This window comes from Monopterus albus, unplaced genomic scaffold (genome assembly GCF_001952655.1).
Source record: "Monopterus albus unplaced genomic scaffold, M_albus_1.0 scaffold68.1, whole genome shotgun sequence".
Taxonomy (NCBI): Eukaryota; Metazoa; Chordata; class Actinopteri; order Synbranchiformes; family Synbranchidae; genus Monopterus; species Monopterus albus.
The window spans coordinates 1,218,762-1,239,412 of NW_018127948.1; the positions used below are offsets into that span (position 1 = coordinate 1,218,762).

The window sequence follows — 20,651 nt, forward strand, 5'->3', positions numbered from 1 at the left end:
TCTCTCAGAGTGGGAATGCACCTACAATGTGAATTTCAGACCCCTCCATGATTTCTAAGTGGGAGAACTTGCAAAATGATAGGGTGTTCAAATACTTCTGTTCCTCACTGTATGTATGTGTGTATGTTGGTCACCAAGGAGCTGTTAACAGGATGCATTCATTGTTAGATGATCCTCTTGCATTACAAAACATCACTCTAGCCCTCTGATGTTGAAAGAAATTTTTCTTTCAAGTCCTTGGAGCCATAGGGGAGACAACTGATCGTTTTGGGAGCCCAAAATGTCCATGAAAAAGTGAAAATTATCTTGTGCTTTGATACTGTACAAACCTCTTTTGAGACACTCTAAACCCAGCAGGCATGATTTGAGAAGCAGCAGCTCTCATCAGTAATGTCAAGGTTGGCGAGACAGAACACAGAACGTTTTATTAGCTTTTTAATAGTCATCTTTTTTCTTTCTAGTCAGATCAAACATTTCAAACACCTCGCTCAGTTCTCAGATTTGCCCTCACTTGATTGGAAATTCTTTTTTTTTCCCCAAGCAAGCTTTTGATAATGAGTTAGCTCACCTGTTAATGGGATTATAGCAGGTTACCGGATTAAATAGGCTTTTCCCACAGACCGGTCTGAAGGCTGTTCTCCTACTGGCAGGCCTTTATCACCTCTGCTGGAGTGACGGGTGAAATGAGAGAGCAGCGTCACAGGTCTAATATGTGAGTGACAAAACAAGGAATCAAAAGAGGCAGACAACTGTTTTCTACACAGTACAACAGCTGTACTGAAATGGTTATCATTGATGTGAACCCCCAAGTATCTAAAACAGGATATCACCTCAACCTCAGTCACCCCCGATGTAAAGGGGGGGGTTGGTCCTTCTAAAGCTCATAGTCATCATCTTTGTCTTTGTGACACTGATGTAAAGGTTGTTAGCTTTGCACCAGGCCACAGGTTTTCCCAGCTCCTCCCTATACACTACTGTTGTATGATCTCTATAAATTCCAAAATTATTAGTTAATAAAATGTTCTTCTCATAGTAAATTAAATCTCTGTGTTTCTTTTTGAAGTGGCATGGTGGTGCGGTAATTAACGCTGTCGCTTCACAGCAAGAAGGTTCTGGGTTTGAGCCCAGGCCGACCCGGGGCCTTTCTGTGTGGAGTTTATATATTTTCCCTGTGCCTACATGGGTTCTCAGGCTTCCTCACACAGACCAAAGACATGCAGCTTAGGTTGACTGGCGACTCTAAATTTCCCATAGGAGTGAGTGTGTGTGGTTATCTGTCTCAGCCCTGTGATGGACTGGCGACCTGTCCAGGGTGGACCCCGCCACCCGCCCAATGTCACCTGGCACTGGCTTCAGTCCCCTGTGACCCTCATTAGGATAAGTGGTATAAATAATGGATGGATCTTTTGTTGTTGTATTTTATGTCTTGGTTTCTCAATCTAATTATTGTGCTTTTAAGTTCAAATAATTCTGGCTCAGTACATTAGTTTCTCATTATTATGACCTGATTATTGAAAGATAAGAATTTATATCAATCTTTATAATTCTGACTAGGGTTGGAGTCTGATAGTCAATTCTAAAATCACCAGGCTTTTTATTTTCAGTGCACTGGCTGTTGCTAATAAGCATTCATTCTATAAGCAACTTGACAAAATGTTAAAAGAGGTTTCAGCTTTTCAGCTGTGGTGGTTTGCTGCTTTCCTTCATCTTACATGATACTAAACTGAATGCCTTTGGATTTTGCACTGTTGATTAGACAAAACAAGCGAGACGTCACTTTATGCTTTAGGAAGCTGTGATGAGCATTTTTCAGTGATTACAGGAACTTGCAAATCATGTTTTCTATAAGTTTGATCATCTTTCTCATTTTTTCCTTTTTCTGCAGGCACATGTTGAATGTAACCTGGGAACACAATGACTTCTCCTTCAACAGTAATGGTCACCTTGTGAACCCAGCCATGATAATTATCACACTGGACAGAGAGCGACAGTGGGACAAGGTGAGCTAAACAGTAACACTTAAAACAGAATGACTTTTTATGTACACAATTTATTCCTGAATGCTCAAAACCTCATTTTAACTCAAAAATTAAATCTGCATTATCTTAAATTTGGCACAAATTTGAATAAATCAAAGTAAAAATTTGTCTAGGAGTATTTTCTCCCTGCTGTACCAAGCCCCCACCCCACTCTGCTATCTTCAGGCCTGTTTATTTTTTGCCCTCTGTGACCACTGTTGTTAAATTCTGCAACACACTTTTTCCACACCACACTGATACGAGGTCATACGATGCATTTTTTAAACCAGTATGGCTTATTTCAAAGACAGACCATGGAGGCTCCCTGTGGAGGTGCAAACCAGGATGGGAGCAGAGCTGTTAGACAGACTGTGTTCTGTAGCACAGAACGAGTGTGAAAAAGAACGAGGCAAAAAAAATCTGTCATGCAGGAGAAGCATCCAAAGGACTCAAATTTGCAGGGGAAAAGAGGAGCAGAACGAGAAGGGGAAGGGATACTGCCTGAGTTTGTTTTTACTCTCACTTCGCTCTTAAAGGTAAAAAATTACAGGAGGAAGTTAGTTAATGCAGCTTTAAGAAACAGATAAGCTGTTCTACAGTTACACTGTCTTGATAATGGCAGAGCGATTTCATGTATCACCGATCTCTTCGTAAAAACTAGTTAGGAGAGCCAGAGTTCCACTGGCGACTAGTGAACCACCTCCTCATTATACACACCTCTATTGCATTTCCTCTTAGCCTTCTACCTCTACGTGAAAACCTACAGACATATCTTTGTCAGGTAACTTTGCTGTAGCATGCCACCTCTAACTTGGAGATTGAAATATTAGTGGAACCACAAGGGTCTGATGTGATGTGGACACCAGACTGGAGAGAGTTCACATTCTCCACCAGTTGAAAAGAAAGGTGTCACAGGCATTTCACAGCTAATTATGTTATACTGATCTTTTCAGATGTTGCTTCCTATTAATTTCTAATATGTTATGAAATCTCAGAGAACATGGAGCTGTGATGACATTTTAAACCCAAGTATGTATTGTGTTTAGAACTGCTACTAATGATGTTTTCATTACCTATGAATCTAACAACTTGACAAATATCTATTAGAATTATTTATTCTACAAAATAATTCAAATAGTATCACATGTTTATTTTGGCATATTAGTAGTTAGAGCCAATAGTTTGGCTCTGCAGTTAAAGGGAGATGCAATGTATAAAAACAGAATAAACAGCCTGGAAACTACAATGAACACAATCTTAAACCAGTCAATCAACAAATAAATCAATGCAGAAACAGGCTCTAGCTAACAGAATGATCACCACCAAACTAAAGCTTTACTTCTTCTGTTTTAGTTATCTTTTGTGTTTGTGATGCACTGTTTCTTCTTTGAATACAGACCAAAGCAGCAGTGTCTTTCACTTTCTGTCCTGCTATTGAACATTTGCATTGAAGGGCATCGTTCACCTGTGCAACGCTCCAAGTAGATCCAGTTGTTTATCTTAATATGGAAATATCTCCAATTTTATGAATTAACCACAAATTGAATTCAGTGACAGAAATTGGCCAAGTCACTGTCCTATGATGGGAGTTACATATTTAGACAAAAGTAGTTTAGTTGAGGTTAGCAGAAGATTTTAGTCATGTTCAATCAGCAACACTTTGGCATAAAAGCTAAAAGACTGCTGACAGAGAAGACTTCTTAGCATGTCCTCTCACTCACCCCAACTTCACCTCTCTTTTCCACCATGCTGACCTTTACCTAAACCTTTTGGAATTAAAACACACACACACAACACGGTGTCATTTCACAGAATTTCAGCAAAGCGATACCTCTTCACTATTGAACTTTTTGCTGCCTCTGGCATCTTTTCTCTTTGAGCTGAAAATCAATTGCACCGTTTTACTGCATTTTTTTCAGTATTCTTATTCCCCGTGTTGCAGGGCAGCCAGTCTGCTACATTCACCCATCGCCCATGTATTACCACTCTCGGTGTGACACTGTAGAGACAGATACTTCATACCACTTCTCATCTATTTTATTTATTATTTTAAACCAGCACAATGCTCTTATCACACACAGTTGCAGTAATTTACAGCTTCCCAAGAGCCATTGTGAAGCTGCTTCCCTGACATCTTCCCTAAATCTAAAAGTCAAGGTAACTTGGGAAGACTGAAGGAGAGCATGACAAAAGAGTGATGACAGTGAAAAGAAGCCCCAGAGGAGGATAGGGAGTGTTCATGTCACTGTTGTTATATGGCAGGGTGATATACAGTACTAAAAAGCTGCCGTTCTCCAGGTGTACAGTACATCTGTAATACACACAAACCCTTAAATTAAAGTCCAATGGCTGAAGAAGGGCTTGTAAACTTGCAAATAGTAATCTTGTTTAAAAATTTTCCCAATGATTTTTTTCTGATATGTGTCACTAGATTGACAGCTAGTGATTATTTAACTTATCTAAAGCAGTAAGAGTTGTACATCTTACTGAATTATTCAAGAGTTCAACAATGACATTTGATAGCACTTTTTATTGTGCTGTGTAACGGCAAACAGAAAGCTTCGCAGTCTGAGCAGCCACGGAGATGTTCATCTCAGTATATTTTCATAATATTGGAAATTCTGATTGGCTTGACTAAACACCCGTGAGTGCAGCAAAGGGTAAACAGCAGGGCCGATCAATGTGACTGGCAACAGAGAGGAATAACTGAAACGTCCGAAGAGAATTAGGGTATTTACACATTTCTCCCTGACTTTCAGTTGTTTTCATTTGACAAGCTGTACTGACTAGTGAGCTCAGATAGGATAAGTCCTTTTACTGCAGAAAAAACCAGCAATTATGTGGCAGGAAAAACATTTTGTCCAGACATTTTTAGCTCTCCAGAAAGTTAATGACATTTACAGCAGCGCATCAAGTGTTTGTTATATACTGTAAATAGACTGCCATTTAAATGTTCGCTAATTCATTTTACGGGAGTAACTGAGCTGATGCAAGATATTTATGAAATAGCAATATTATAGAGTCACGTTTGTTTATAAGCTTTCTGATGTATTTACATGACCTAGACACATTAAATACTATAAATACGTATATGCACTATGCAAACGCCCTGGCAAATATTTAGTCTGGACATGTTTTTGTGGTTTGGTTTTGGCCTCTAAGTTCCAAATAAGAAAAATGTTACTGTATACACTACAATTTTAGACAACGGCTTTTGTTAACAGTCTGGGGAAGGCCATTCCTTCAACAAAGTGCACAAAGCCAGGTCAATGAAGACAAGACATTCACAATCTGGAGTAGAAGAACTTGATCTTGGCCTAAACTGCATCCAACATCTTTGAGATAAACTGGAAGACTGAATGCAAGGCAGGCCTTATCAGTATCAATATCTACTAATACTATTACCTCGCTAATGCTCTGTGGGCAGAATGGGAACAAAACCCTGCAGCTAAAATCTTGTGAAAAGCCTCCTCACAGGATTGGAGACTGTCACTGCAGCAGAACAGCAGCCATGACTCTAAAATGACTTCCATTATATTAATGTCATCTTTGATTATGTGCATTTAAGATGTAATAAGCTTTTTACCTCAGCACTTTCTCAGATGCTGATCACTGTAACCCTAAAAAAGCTACATCCTCCACATGACCACAAAGAGTCCCAAACTAGTAAAATGAATTCCAACAGGTAGCGTAGCACAGACAATAACATCAGGGATCATTAATCTGCTGGTTAACCAGAAGCATATCACATGCAGCAGACACACTGGCCTCAAGCAGTCAAAACAAACAGGCATTGTGCTCTGGGGAAATCCAGTGTTGATGAGCTGATCATTCACCGCTGCCGGGGGCTTCACAGGCTGGCTGCTTGTAGGTTAGACCTGGTCAGGTAAAACAGTGAATCTCTATATAGGAACATTCCTGGACATGCAGGAACCTCAGGCTCTGTATTTTTTTCTCCACATCCTCTAGTCACATTGCAGCAGGAGGGAAAATATATCCACAAAATTTTGTTTTTACAATGGCACCATGGATGTCATTTTTTAAATAAGCTTTATTGAAAGTATACATAACGAACAAAGCAATATAACTTTTTGCCAGTATGGTGGGGGCACCAGTGGATGTCAGGCAAGCTCACATGAACACGCAACTGCCTAGAGATTATGACCATTCAAGGAAATCCTAAATTATTGCATAATACTTCATTTTGTTAAAGAAAAAGTCTTGTGAGCAAGAGTTTGTGAGACGTGGATAAACCGAGTTGCAGATAGGATATCCCACAACCCACATCAGAATTAAACCCCGGTGGCCAGCACGGCCACCACAATATGCTCACCTAATTTTTTGATCTTCAGGTCACATCTAAGATGATTATTCACCGTTGTAACATTGTAGATAAGTCAAAAAACAAGGAAATGCATACCATGGGCTCTTTAAAAAAATTTTGAAACACTGGAAAGTTATCATAGTATCATTATATCTTTGTTGATGATTGTGAAGTACGATGTTCCTGTTCCTGTATTAAACCATGCCAGTTTTACGAGAGTTTTATGAAAAGTTAAGCCAAAATTTTTACCAGATGATTCGGGATTTTTTGCCAGAGCCTTTAAAGCTGGTGTCACAACAATAATTCCCATTCAAATTAATGAAATGCATTTGTTCATGCAGTAATGTTGTCTATCTGCCTTGTAAATGAGAATTCTTAAATATCTTTTGTGGATAATTAATCTTAATAATATCTCTTCAACATTTACTGATTACATGGTTCAACTTTTGCTATGCCTGTGATAAAAACATTAAAATCAATGCAGTAAAGCGACCCTCATTTCATGAATCATAAAACACAAGCACCTCTGTCTAATCGCCCTATGTACATGAAAACAGGTAGCTGGAGAAACACTTATGCTGGCCCCACACAAGAGGATAATCGGATAGATTTTGGGTTTCAATTTGCCCTTCCTCACCATCAGAGGGCATTCCCAACTTGAGGCTGGTCGGAATCAATTATCTGCCCAAATGATTTTTAATTTATTTTTTGTCATTGTAACACGTACAATGAAATTTTGTTTGGAGCCAAGGGCCCCGGGCCGCTGCGTGCATATGCGCCGCCATCACGGGCAACTTGGGGAGTTCAGTGTCTTGCCCGAGGACACTTCGACATGTGGACTGCAGGCACCGAAATTCAAACCTTCATCCTTCTGGTTGGGAGACGACTGCTCTACCCACCGCACCACTGTCGCCCAAAAATCAAACAATGATCCTGTAGTTCAAGGGGTTTACAGAGAATCTTAATGGCACCAACTGGCCCAGGGTCTTCCCATTTTAAAATAGTGATTATTAAACATGCTTGATGTTTACAACTTGAAATCCTGTACTGTGAAAGGAGTAGCAATGGGAATCCCCCCCCAATGGTTGGAGCCATCGGTTGAGTTGGCGCCGCAGATGGCTGCCATCGGTTCTGTACCGGAAACAAATTCCTTGTGTGTAACATACTTGGCAAATAAAACTGATTATCCTTATCCTTATCCTACTGCTCCTGTTTTTTGTTTGTTTGTTTTTTTCAAGCATTTTGCTTGCTTTTTTTTTTGTATATGTCAAAATTTGTTTGTGATTAATTTGGTAAATTACAGCAACTAATGCACCATTTCATAACCCCTTCTGATTCAGCATAAAGTTAACAGTCACTGGGGTTTGTCAGTGTTTTGGGTAATTGGGGTCCAAATGGTCCTCAGTGACCTTCATTCTTTCATTTCACAGTCTGATTTAAACAAAGTCAGGGGAGCAAATTTGTGGAACATGATATTAAACATGTCACAGCGTCTTCATATAAATAAGCTTGAGCTGTTTTAATTTTAGATCTTGATTATGCATTCATCTTGCCTGAATGCTCATTTCCCCACATCATCCAATTAAAATTAGTTAACTGGTTACATGGCAGGAGGTGGAATTGCATTAGATGTATAACTCTACTCCCATCCCCTGTGACCCAAAAATCAATTTCCTCTGAATTGTCTACAAAGAAAAACTCCCCTCGATGTACCAGGTCTAGATGCACAAATCACAAACACTGTGTGCACTTAGAGAACTGGAGACAACTGTAATAAGATTGGAGGTTGTTACAGGCAGGGTTACAGAGTCATGTCCATATTTTTTTTTCTACTGATTATTTATGTGGCCCTTTTAAAACAACCATTGTTGTCCTGTGTGTTGTCATTGTAACACACCAGTCAAGGTCAAAGTGTTTATTTGTCATATGCACAGTTAGGAAACGTGTTTCCCTGTACCTATCACAGTAACCATCTGGAGTTTGGTGCAGAGATTTTTCACTGGCTCATGTTGATTCACCCCTCCTCTCTCAATTCCCTCAGGTGGGGACCTACGAGATGGGGATCCTACAGATGAGATACCCTGTGTGGCCGCGGTATGGCTCCTACATGGAGCCAGTTTCAGATTACAGGCATTTAACAGTGGCCACACTGGAGGAACGGCCCTTTGTCATTGTGGAGGGGGTGGACCCTGCCACTGGTACATGTGTCAGTAACACTGTACCATGCCGACGACAATCCAACAAGACAGAGACGTAAGTGATGCTGGGATTCAACAACAGTGAATAGTTCCATTCCAATATAACAGCTATTAGATACAAATATTATGGCTCGATTCTGTTCATAGTGTTCCTTTTTTCTCTTTTTTAAAAACATGTCTGTGGTGTAATTAAGTGCTGAAATTGCATCCCGTTTCAGGTCTGTGTGTCGTTTTGACTGAGGGCAGGGTTTAAATATGCATGGCAGCACTCAGCTATTATCACAGCCACTGTGAAGTGCAGTATAGTGTATGAGCTTTTAATTTCACTGTATCATTTCATATTGCCTAACAATGATGATGTCGGTAAAATAATAAATAAATCCCTACAAATAGTGAGAATCAAGAAATGCAAAGTAATTTGTCCCAGCAGTTATCTTCTTTTTGATTTGTGGCTAAGTAAATTTAAGTAGAAAATAATAAACTCAAATTTTATCATCATTGCTGAACAGTAGTGGAAGAAGTACTGAGATTCTTTACTTATTTAAAAGTAGCAATATCACAGTCTTAAAATAATTTGTTACAAATAAAGGTCCTGCAATCAAAATGTTACTAAGTACAAAAGTATTAGCATCAAAATACACTCAAATTACCAAAACTAAAAGTAGCCATTATGCTTAATGGCGCATTTCACATGAATATATATTAGATTATTGGATTATAATTATTGCATCATTGTGCTCATCAGTCAAGTAAACAAATACAAAATAACTTGAATTGATATATATTGGGATAATTATCGATATCAACTGATATAAAAAAAATTATCATGATAAAATATTTTGCCTCATCACCCAGCCCTAAATGAGATAACACTTAGGAATTTGAAAGCATGTAAACATTACAATAATGACAATAATATGCCTTCTTTAATTGATTCTGTATGTAACTTGAGAGTGCATTATGTATGAGATTAAGAGGCTCTTCCCCTGCAATTAGCCCAGACAAGGTTTCTGATCACTCCATGAGGTGAGATTCTCATTAGGCTGCTTGGCCAGAATACAGCATCCCAAGTATCACACCCTGTGAATCAGTCAGGGAAATATATGTGCTGCATGGTGGGGTATCTATTAAATGGGACAATTAGGCTTTGTCCTCATTCATAAACACCTAGAGACTGATACTGGTGTTCATTAGTGGGGGAGGAGTGCTGGACCTCATCCATTACTGACAATGCTGTTAACGAGATGTAGGGAACAAAAGATGAAGATCACATCTCTTCAGGGTTATAGAGCACTCTAGTGCTTTATTGCTCATGCTGACCAAATCATTCTGCCAGAATAAAAAGTGCATAATTCTCCTTGTCAGACAATTGAACATTTTGACAGAACTGCACAATAATTCATGGAGCAAGCAGAGAAAATCAATAAGAGGTTCAATAAAGCGATCAGCTCTTTGTTCAGCTAAAGGAGAAACACTGACCACTGAATGTTGCAATGAAGGGTGAAAAAGTAAATGCTTCTACATGTCAACAAGATGAATCTTTGTGCATAGTGAGACAAGGGTCATACCCATTTTTAATCTGTGGATTGTTTTATCATTAACTGATTTACTTAACTTTGTGTGTAAAACAACAATAGTGAGAATGCCTCAAACAATCTCCCAGAGCACAACATCTTCAGATTGTTTTGTTCACCCAGCAGTCCAAAACCAAAACATGCAATTTACAATGACAGAAAACAAAGCAATGTAGTAAATCCTCATGTCATTTTCCTTGATAAGTGACCTAAAATGACCTCTGTTAGATTATTAATATTATTTCCTATCCCGTGGATAATCAGTGTAGTTCCTAACTCATCCTCAGAGAGGCCGAAAAAACAGACACCAGTGTCCGGCTCAGATTCTAAAGAGGACTGAGTTTGGTTCAATTAAAAGGGACTAAATGTGAAAACAGCCTTAGATACATTTTTCTAAACTTAGTGTTGTAGTATAATCAACAGAAGACCAGCATTAAGTGATTTTGGTGACACTAGGCTACCCTAAGAGTGAATATTTTTATAGTATCTTTCTTCGGTGTTGCGCTTTGTAGATGGCCCCTGTGCCCTCATCTTTCTCATTGTTATGAGTATGCCTGAACAAAGCCCTGGGGGCCATGACATAAAAGTGCCTTAAGTCTGAATGCAAGAAAGCCATCACTTTAACAGTCTAATGAAGCAGCAATGTTACACATCTCAAGTCTGAAAAGGACTGTACAATGATCTCAGCCGAGAACAGAATCATAAGCGTTCAACCGCTGTCCCCCTCCCCCTGGCAAATATTTGTATCATCATCACCTATTATTACTAGCAAAGCCCAAAAACTGCCATTCAGTAATCAGATAGTAATCTGTAGGTAGGAATGTTTCGTCTTCCTTTATCTGAAAAATTATCTGGTGCTGTTTACAACTTGTTGAAGAGGTGAATCTTCTAAGGGCCTGTCAGTGAAACTGTAAAACTTTCTTAAAATGGGGCACAGTCTTCAGCTACACAAACGCCACTGACAAGGTACAGGGCAACAAACACTAAAATAGCTGTCTAGCACATACTGCTGCTGAACACCATCCATAGGGCAGCTTCAAAACACTACTCTAACAATGTCCACACTTTTGAATAAATTGCCACACAAACACATTGGTGACGATTCCCAAAGACCCATTTTAATGCAACTGGCAGCAGGCTTAAGAGCCCAGTGTTAAACCTTGGCAGCTGGTGAGACGGGGGATGTTGGGACCATTGTGTGTAGTTGCAGTCTGCTGTGGCAGTCTCATTTTTTCTTTAAAATCATTTCTTTCTGTTTGTTGTGGCTCAGCAATGCCTCATTGCTGCCTCATATGTTCCTCTCATTGGCTCTTAGTCCTGATGTGATGGCGCAGAGTCACTAGACTGTGGATCTGTGGGAGGTTAGGGGTGACGTGCCATTAGTGCCCTCTGAATGGCGCCCATGGTTCACTAGTTCGCTGCTCCCTCACCTGACTAGGTCAGGAGCAACATAACAGTGCCTCCCATGAGCCCGCATCCACTCCATCACTAAGGTGCAGCAACAGAGATTAAGTGGCATACAGTTAAAAATGTTACCACTGTCACCACCAATGCACACGACGACACAGATGGAGGAGGCAGCATTGGCATGCCACCTTCATGGAGTCAGGAGACCCCAGAAGAAGCTGATATCATAACAGAGCAGCTTTCAAGAGGCTGAGCGACACCCTCAAGATGCCAGGCTATCAAAAAGACCCAGCTGTTTTTGGCTAATTTCCTGTCCTCACAGTAGCAACACAGATCAAACCATTTTATGGCATAATTTATAGAATTTTATGGCGTTAGAGGTTAGAAAGTCCTTTTAGGCCAATCCGGGGCCCAAGACAACTGGCCTGATGTTCCCCCGATGTCGGCTGCCCTGCTCACACAAATGATATATAGAGAAAGGTCACTGCAAAGGTCATTTAAATCTTTACACCAAGTTTGTATCATGTCAAACAAAGAACAAAAAATTTGAATTTCAATAATAATGAGAAAATTAAAAATGATGCCTCCCTATCTTATCAATCTTGGACAACAGCAGTCCTTTCTAGCTAATCATCACAAGCAGCAAATATATAATTTATAAAATATATAACACCTCAAGTATCCCTTAATTTGCCAAACTTGGGAACAGACTGCTGAAATAAACGTTAATTTCAAGGTTAACTTTCAAATCTGCCCTATTCTCTCCCTTCTTCTGGACACATATCACTGCCACCATTCAGTTAGTGTGAAGCTGAAGGACATTTTCATCTCTGTGTTCCTGGTAATTCTGCTAATAAAGTTAGGGGAACTGATTTCAACCCTTATGTCAGCCTGTTACTTGGTATGCAGAGCCTAAAACTGTGCATTTGGCCTCTGCTGCATGCTCAGTCTGAAGATCAGTACAACAGATTAGCATGTTGTAGGTATTAGATGGGTATTTGTCCTTATTAAAACAGTTTAGCAATAGACCACATCAAATTATTTATTCTTTGAAACAGCAAGAGACGTGAGTAAAAACAGCGTTGGATGGGAGGAACAGGTGTGAGTTTAAAAGGAAATAGTTACAAGCTGCAATACACAGCAATAAAAGCTTTCTGTCAGGAGATAAATTACAATAAAACATGACACAATTGCTGAGGAAACTGGCAGCCCGCCAGCCTCTACACTACCAGGTTTTTACTACTGCTGTATGGCACAAGACAAGTAGAGGCTGCTCTTATTAGATCAGGTATAAGCCGAGAAGCAAGTAAATATTTATCCTTATCAGTAAAGTGACTGAGGTGAAAGATGTCAGAAATCACAAAGAAGCAACCGATCTTCAAAATTGACATGCTTTCTTTATACTAATTGCTCTAAGGTTTCTTCATTAAATAGCTGCAATAATTATTTTTACAGGTTTTCACAGGAAGATACCTGAATTAGAAAGCACTGACACATCACCCCTAACCTCCCCCAGATCTTTAGTCTAATGGCCTCTGCACCCACACATTAGGACCAGGACATGAAAAAATTTGCCAATTAATCAATTAGTTGATCAATATAGAATCAATTGGCAGCTATTCCGATTAAAAGTAACTGCACACAACTGTTTGCTTTTTGCAATTCTGGCTCCAGTTGTTGTCAAAATGGTTCAGCCATAGATTTACACTGTTAACCTGTAATGAATCACGGATTTAGCCTGTTGATGTTTTAACTACTTATTTACCACTCTTCAGGCAACATTTTAAAGACTGGCAGCAACGGCCAAGTTCCCAATATCCAGTCCAAATAATATAGCAATGAGTCTCACTCCTGTCTGCCATTGTTTGTTTGTGATTAATTTGTGTTGGATTTGTTTTGGTCCGCCCAGCTGTCTGTCCATCTGTCAAGGCCATGACATAATGCACAAGCTTATGGAGAAGCTCCAGCTTTCCCTCATGTGCCCCCCATACCCTGACGTCACAGGGAGATGAGTCCTCTCCTCAACTCCAGCAGCATCATTGCCTGATTTATATTTACTTCTCAGTCCTTCATGCCTCCTTCATACCTCCTCAGTCATACATTCAAGGGACCAGAGAAAAACCCTTAAGACTTTGAGCCTGCTGTTAGTGTACTGCTGTATTGTACTTATTTGAAAATACTGGTATTTTCAAATAATCCATTGGATGTAATGATTGTAGATTTTTACTTAAACTGATAATATACAATAATGGTTTAACAGCACAACTTATAACAAAGAGAACTGAGTGGTCAAGATCAACAGTGCAGGAAAGACACCACACTGACCTTGAAGAATAAATATCACCCACAATTCATCACAGTTTCCTCATTTTCTGTTTTTCTCTCCCTTTTCACTTTTAGTATTGTTGGTCACACTGAGCCGTACACAAAACTGTGCTGTAAGGGCTTCTGCATAGACATCCTGAAGAAGTTGTCCCGCACCATAAAGTTCTCCTTCGACCTCTACCTGGTGACTAACGGCAAGCACGGCAAGCTAGTTCGTGGCGTTTGGAACGGGATGATCGGAGAGGTAAGAAAAACTAGCTTTACATGGCAGCAGTGCCATCTTCTCATTCAAGTGGGCCACAGTGACATTGTCAAGATACAAATGACATGAAATATCTGTTGGGCTGAAATATTCACGATGGGAAATGTTTACTATTTCAAGGAAAGAACATGATATGATGTATTGTATATGTATACAAATGCCAAATTAAACTTTAATTGGTTTTATTATTACTTTTGTGTGTGATCAGTGTATAACCCACTGATTGACCCAAATCAGTATTAAGTTTAAAAAAATCATGAAAGTAAAATATCTATGTTATTCTTTGACTGAGTAAAACCTGTGCCAACCAACAATGAATAAAAGTGAAATCAAAATGAAAATCAGACAAAAGTATTTCTTGCTTTGTTAAAAAAAATATAAAGAAAAAGTAATTTGAAGTCAAGATTAATGAGTACATAAATACACGCCAAGGTCACTACAGTGAATGAGGGTGGGACTGCGGTACAAAAAGGATGACTAGGTGTCCTTGTGAATAATTTCAAGAAAGACTGTTCTGGCAGGCCGTTCTCTTAAGGAGTCGGACATTAGCTGGCCCTTTTCCAAAACAAGAAGGCTATTGTGCTCAATGAGGCTTCAACCTCGATAGGAAAGCTAATGGCTTCCGTGAGGCAGACTGTAAATCTACTAGCTCTCCATCAGCATGATAAACAGTGGTGTGGTATGGCAGAAAGGGCTGTGAATATATGACAGGGCTGTTTGAAATATACGGGTGGGACAATGGAAGGTTCAAACATTAGAAGAAATAGAATTATGGTACAGGCATTACAGTATATGCTGCAATACCATATATTGGATTAGAGATGGATTTGATGACAGATCATGCTTTACAAAGGAGTGGTGACAAAGGGCAAGATAATACTGAGACATGCTGTTGAGTTGTGTCCATCTGGCTGCTGCGTGGGCTGGAAGAACCAGACAATACATCACCCACAGGAACAGAGGTCGAGTGTGCTGACTGCACTAATAGATGAGATTTATCTCAAAGGTCAGCAGTGGATGTCGAGGATTGTGAGACACTGGTACTCAGGGTCTTGCCCAAAAAAATCTCTTTTTTTGACTTTACACCCACCACAGGTGGTCTACAAACGGGCGGACATGGCCATCGGCTCACTGACCATAAACGAAGAGCGCTCAGAGATCATTGACTTCTCAGTGCCATTTGTGGAGACAGGAATCAGTGTGATGGTGGCCAGAAGTAACGGGACTGTCTCACCATCTGCCTTTTTAGGTGAGAGACTCCTCCATACTTGCAGTGAATGAAAACATATAGCAACAAATGTTTCTTCATATTATTTTTTTTTATTCTAATTATTTATTGCATATTTGTGTATCCGTTTTTCCGTTACAGTCAACAAATCCTTTTTTTTTACATTATACTTTTTAAAAGATTTTTTAAATTTTATTAATTTTTACTGTACTGAATTGCCTTTTGTATTCATATATTTTTATTTCGAATTTTTGCATTCATTTAATCAAAAGTATTATATATATTATCACTATCAACAGATGAACTCTGAATCTTGAATTTTCTCAGTTAGCTCCTCCTTTCCTTCAGTGTATTTCACCTGCCTGACTGCGTTTTCTGTCCCTGCAGAGCCATATAGTCCGGCCGTCTGGGTGATGATGTTTGTCATGTGTCTGACTGTTGTGGCCATCACAGTGTTCGTCTTTGAATACTGTAGTCCAGTTGGGTACAACCGCAGTCTGGTCAGTGCCAAAGGTGAGTCTGGCCTCCCCAGCCCATCTGCTGACCCCACTCCCCAACAAAGAGAACTGTCTCTTTAAAGCCAAATCAATATACTGACAGTTCTGTGATTTAAAAAGATATAGGTGGTAGTCGGTGAGATCAAAGATGATTTCTGTTTAGTACAACACTATTCATCACTAAACAAATTATACTGTATTTTTGGAAAGGTCATAAATGTCATTTTAAAAGGCAATTACAGACTTAGTGTGTTTTGGCATAGCCATTGTTCCCCATGTATAGACTCATTCCTGTCCACTGTTGACTTCACCCTTCGTAGATCCTGGAGGTCCAACCTTCACCATTGGAAAGTCAGTGTGGCTGCTGTGGGGGATCGTCTTCAACAACTCAGTGCCTATTGAAAATCCCAAGGGCACCACCAGTAAGATCATGGTCCTGGTCTGGGCTTTCTTTGCTGTCATCTTCCTGGCTTCCTACACAGCTAACCTGGCAGCCTTTATGATCCAGGAACAATACATCGACACAGTCTCTGGACTGAGTGACAGAAAGGTATAAAGCTCTGTCATTGGCATCGACAGTCCTATGTGTCTTATCAGGTGTGTTGTTGTGTTGGATGAACAGTTTACAAAAAACAAAGTGGTCTATTTCCGGTGTGTAAACAGCGTGTGATAGAGCTATGAAAGGCAAATATCCAGAAGAGCCAATGTCATGGCTGTGACTTTCCCCCCACAAAATATAAAAGGTTTCGGAGAGAAAGTGGTGAAATTGAAATACATCCCCACACACATTAGTTGGGAATGAAATATAACACACAAGTGGATTTTCTGGGCAGACAGTGATTTTAATTTCTAGTATTATCTTTGCATATTTGTCTTGCCTGACGATGTGTTTTATATGGGCATTGACAAGGAAATCCACGTTAAACTGTTGGAACAAGAAATTACTTGTAGACTCTTTGCTCACAGACAGCTGAAGGGATTAGAGGCATTTTAGGAAAAGATCAAGCTGTCCACTGCTCAGTGTAATTCTGGCAGAGTCACTTACAGTTCTCATCTCATTAACTCTGCTATGCAGAGAAAGAAACAACCATTTTGACAACAAGTACATAGACTATTGAACCACATCCTGCTTGGCAGCATGTTGGGAATGGAGGGTTGAACTGTGGCTTGTCCAGCTGTGCTGACCCCCCAGGGTAAGTAAATATACACAAGGTACAAGATTAAGCCACAGAAGGTGACCTTGTATCAGAAAAGACAGTGATGAAGACGAGCTGAGCTGCTCTAAGGATAATATGCTGTATTAAGGTAGACGATTACTTCATCGTTACAGAACAGACACTTCTATAAAGAATGTCCTTTATGATAGGGTAGCACATCATGTTAACTCTGACATCGCCCAACCTCCTTCAACCCATCACTGGTTTCCCATGCACTATGACTGCTTCCCAACTCTCTTATATGCATCCTCGTTTCTCTCACTTGTGTCTTTTCCTTGTATCTTAGTCCCACCCACGTAAGATGCAAGGAAATAGAACTTGAGAAACATGTTAATGACCTTCATATGAAAAATTCAATCATCAGTTGATTTCTGATAAAAAGGTGTTTCTGTTCATAAAAGACTTTTGCAACGAATGCTCTTGTGTATCCTCACTCATAGCTCCCCCAGCAGCCTCCTTGTTCCTCAGTCCTCCGAGCAGATATATTGCAAGAGTGTTCTTGGACAATTGGAGGACGTAGGAGCTATCATATATTGGGAGCAGCTTATGTCTCTGTCCTATATAGTGCCAATAAGGTGTATGTAGAAACAGTTTTAGTCATATAATGCCAAGATAAGCAAGGTAGTTTAATCTAAGCAGGTTCTATGGAGATGCAGAAGTCTGACAATAAGACCTATTGTAGATCCCTCTCAGACAACAAGGTCAAAGCAGCAGGATGTTGCTGCCTCTCAGAGTGCAAAGTGCAACAAAGTGTCTTTTATCCAAGATCACCATCTATCCCTAGATAGTTTTAGTTTCCTTAGCCATAGTGTTATCTGAGGAACATGCATTTTGAAGGGCAAAGAGGCTATTAGATGTGGGGACCTGAAGTGGTGAGGTCTAGAGCACACAACTATAGTTAATAAGGTGTAGCAAACTTAACATTAAGCATGTCTTCATCAGAGGACTACTTAAGCAGAAGCACACAGATATGGGTCATTTATTGCATTCCTTGTACTTTGCAATGTAGTTGCTGGCTGTGTAAAGTATTTCAGTTTCTGTACTTAATACTCTACAATTATACTTCTCTGTTCTGTGCAGGAACGTATCATTTCACATCATGAAAAAAGGCATTCATACTCTTTTGCTTTTCTTGAGCTTTCTCCTTTTTTCTTATGCTGTACAGACTGTAAAAGTCCCAAAAGACAAACTTCTGATTTCAGCCTCTATACATTTACATGACCTTAGGAGATTTCTCAGGGTTTGTTTTTAGAATTCAGAAGAGGTTGTTTTTGACTTGTCCTCAGATTATATTGCCCCTTTTTCTCAAAAAGAACAAATTAAAACTCTGACAGCTCTTGCAGTAAAAAGAATTTTGTTTTAACTAAGTTTTGGTATCTTGAAATTATAATCCCTTTTTCATGCTTGTTAGCAGTAGGAGACGCTGTGCAGAAATTCCTACTCTCTTTTTCTCAGATATAAACTTTAGCTCAGTGTTCTTCACTAATATGCTGGGAACATATTTGCATAAGGTTAATGAAAAAGTGCAATTATGTCCATTCTATTTCTCCCTGTTTCATTTCCTGCCCTTGCAGCTAATTAAATGCATACAATACTGCCAAAAGAAAAGCAATCACATGAGAAGTAATTTCTTACTGCAGACAAGGAAAAGAAGAAGGGAATTTGGATCCCTGTGGACACAGAGTTCATTTCTGATTGTGGGGTCTTAAAAATGTAAAGTCAGATGTGTAAATTATCAGAGCAAGAGGCCTAGCACAACAGAACTCTGGAGGTGAAGCAGAAGTCACAAAAAGCCAAAGTGATGAATGGCCCTGAATTAGCATTTCAAAGTTTCATTTTATCTGGGCCTTAAAGCAAGTATGGCACATCTAAATGACAGTACTGTAATGAAATCACAAAACAACCATCAGGGCGATGGGGCAAACTGAATTGGATTACATGCTCATATGCCGAGGTCTCTACACTGATAACTACTTAGATCAAAGAATTTTTTTAGGAAAAAAACGGTCGTTTCTATTCACCATCATCATTTTTGTCTTTTAACAGTCTTTATTTTACCTCTCAACAGTTTCAAAAGCCACAGGAGCAGTACCCTCCATTCCGCTTTGGTACAGTACCAAATGGCAGCACAGAGCGCAACATAAGGAGCAACTATCCCGAGATGCACTCCCACATGGTCAAATACAACCAGAAGGGAGTGGAGGATGCCCTTAACAGCCTCAAAGCAGGGTAGGTGTCTGCCAAGATTGATAAAAATACATACAGGTGAGCTGAGAGCCAAAAGTAATATAATATACAATAACTGAGTAAAAATTCTTGTCTTTGCCCTGCTAGGAAACTGGATGCCTTTATCTATGATGCTGCTGTGCTGAACTACATGGCTGGCAAAGATGAAGGCTGCAAGCTGGTGACCATTGGCAGTGGGAAAGTGTTTGCTACCACTGGTTACGGCATTGCCCTGCAGAAAGATTCACGGTGGAAACGACCCATCGACCTGGCCCTACTCCAGTTCCTGGCTGATGGTAAATTCTTCATATACAGTATATGCAATAGATGGTGGAATTAAAAGAACAGTACAACTAATGGCATAATAACTGCATCTGCACTTTTCATGGGTGTTGGAAAGTCTCCAGATAATATTAGTGTTATGCAATTACAGCTGAAGTCTGTCTTCTGTGCTCCTCACTCACAGGTGATACACAGAAACTGCAGACTGTCTGGCTCACGGGCATCTGCCGTAACGAGAAGAAAGAGGTGATGAGCAGTAAGCTGGACATCGACAATATGGCAGGGGTTTTCTACATGCTGCTTGTTGCCATGGGCCTGAGCCTGCTGGTTTTTGCTTGGGAACATCTTCTCTACTGGAAACTACGACATTCAGTCCGCAATTCAGAGCGCCTGGACTTCCTCCTGGCTATCAGTAGGGTAAGTAAACCTTGCATATGGAAAACTGCACACAGCACAATGTGGTTTATATTACTGCAATATATATTTTATTGTCTTCATAAATATTTAAACGTTTGATCTATGACATTTATGAGATAACTGCAGCAACTGTCACTTGTATCAGTCCATAAATGCTTGGCATACTTTCCATTAACATCAGCTTTAGTTGTCAAATTTGTGAAATCAATAGTACAGTATTAAGCCTCCTTTTATAGCACCCACTGAGTTGTGTATGCTCTACACTTTTTAAGTTAAAAGTAATTTAAATGCCACACAACAGAACACTTTCTCCAGACAGAAGTTGCAGAGAATATAATAGATTATGCCTTGCTCCATGAAACAGTGCGGTTCCTTCAAAACGTGGCTTTAGAAATATTGGCAATGCAGTAACCCATATCAGTGCACACCCAGAATTGATAATAAAATAAAATGAGTTTAAAGCAATAAAAGGACTTCATGGATCCTTGCTGAAATATTGTGATCCCTGAGAAATTGAATTTAAATTGCCACATTAAAAAAAAAAAGAAAATCTCATCTGTGTGTCAACAGAAGTCAAATGTGAGATTAAGTATTCCAAATGATACCCAATTTGAAAGTAAAATAACATTGGTTGGATAAGAATGGAGAACCTAATATACAGTGGGTACGGAAAGTA

General features: G+C 39.6%; 1 protein-coding gene across 1 annotated transcript in view; it reads left to right on the forward strand.

Annotated features, from left to right (window-relative positions):
- The window catches only part of grin2ca (glutamate receptor, ionotropic, N-methyl D-aspartate 2Ca), a gene marked incomplete at its 5' end in the record, with an annotated part of 37,846 nt that overhangs the window by 12,397 nt on the left and 4,798 nt on the right, over nucleotides 1-20,651 (forward strand). The window contains 9 exons of the mRNA XM_020604913.1: nucleotides 1,886-2,000; nucleotides 8,384-8,595; nucleotides 13,922-14,090; nucleotides 15,204-15,357; nucleotides 15,724-15,849; nucleotides 16,154-16,383; nucleotides 19,119-19,279; nucleotides 19,385-19,572; nucleotides 19,743-19,975. Of these exons, the coding sequence (XP_020460569.1) occupies nucleotides 1,886-2,000; nucleotides 8,384-8,595; nucleotides 13,922-14,090; nucleotides 15,204-15,357; nucleotides 15,724-15,849; nucleotides 16,154-16,383; nucleotides 19,119-19,279; nucleotides 19,385-19,572; nucleotides 19,743-19,975 (1,588 nt within the window). The remainder of the gene's footprint in view (nucleotides 1-1,885; nucleotides 2,001-8,383; nucleotides 8,596-13,921; nucleotides 14,091-15,203; nucleotides 15,358-15,723; nucleotides 15,850-16,153; nucleotides 16,384-19,118; nucleotides 19,280-19,384; nucleotides 19,573-19,742; nucleotides 19,976-20,651) is intronic.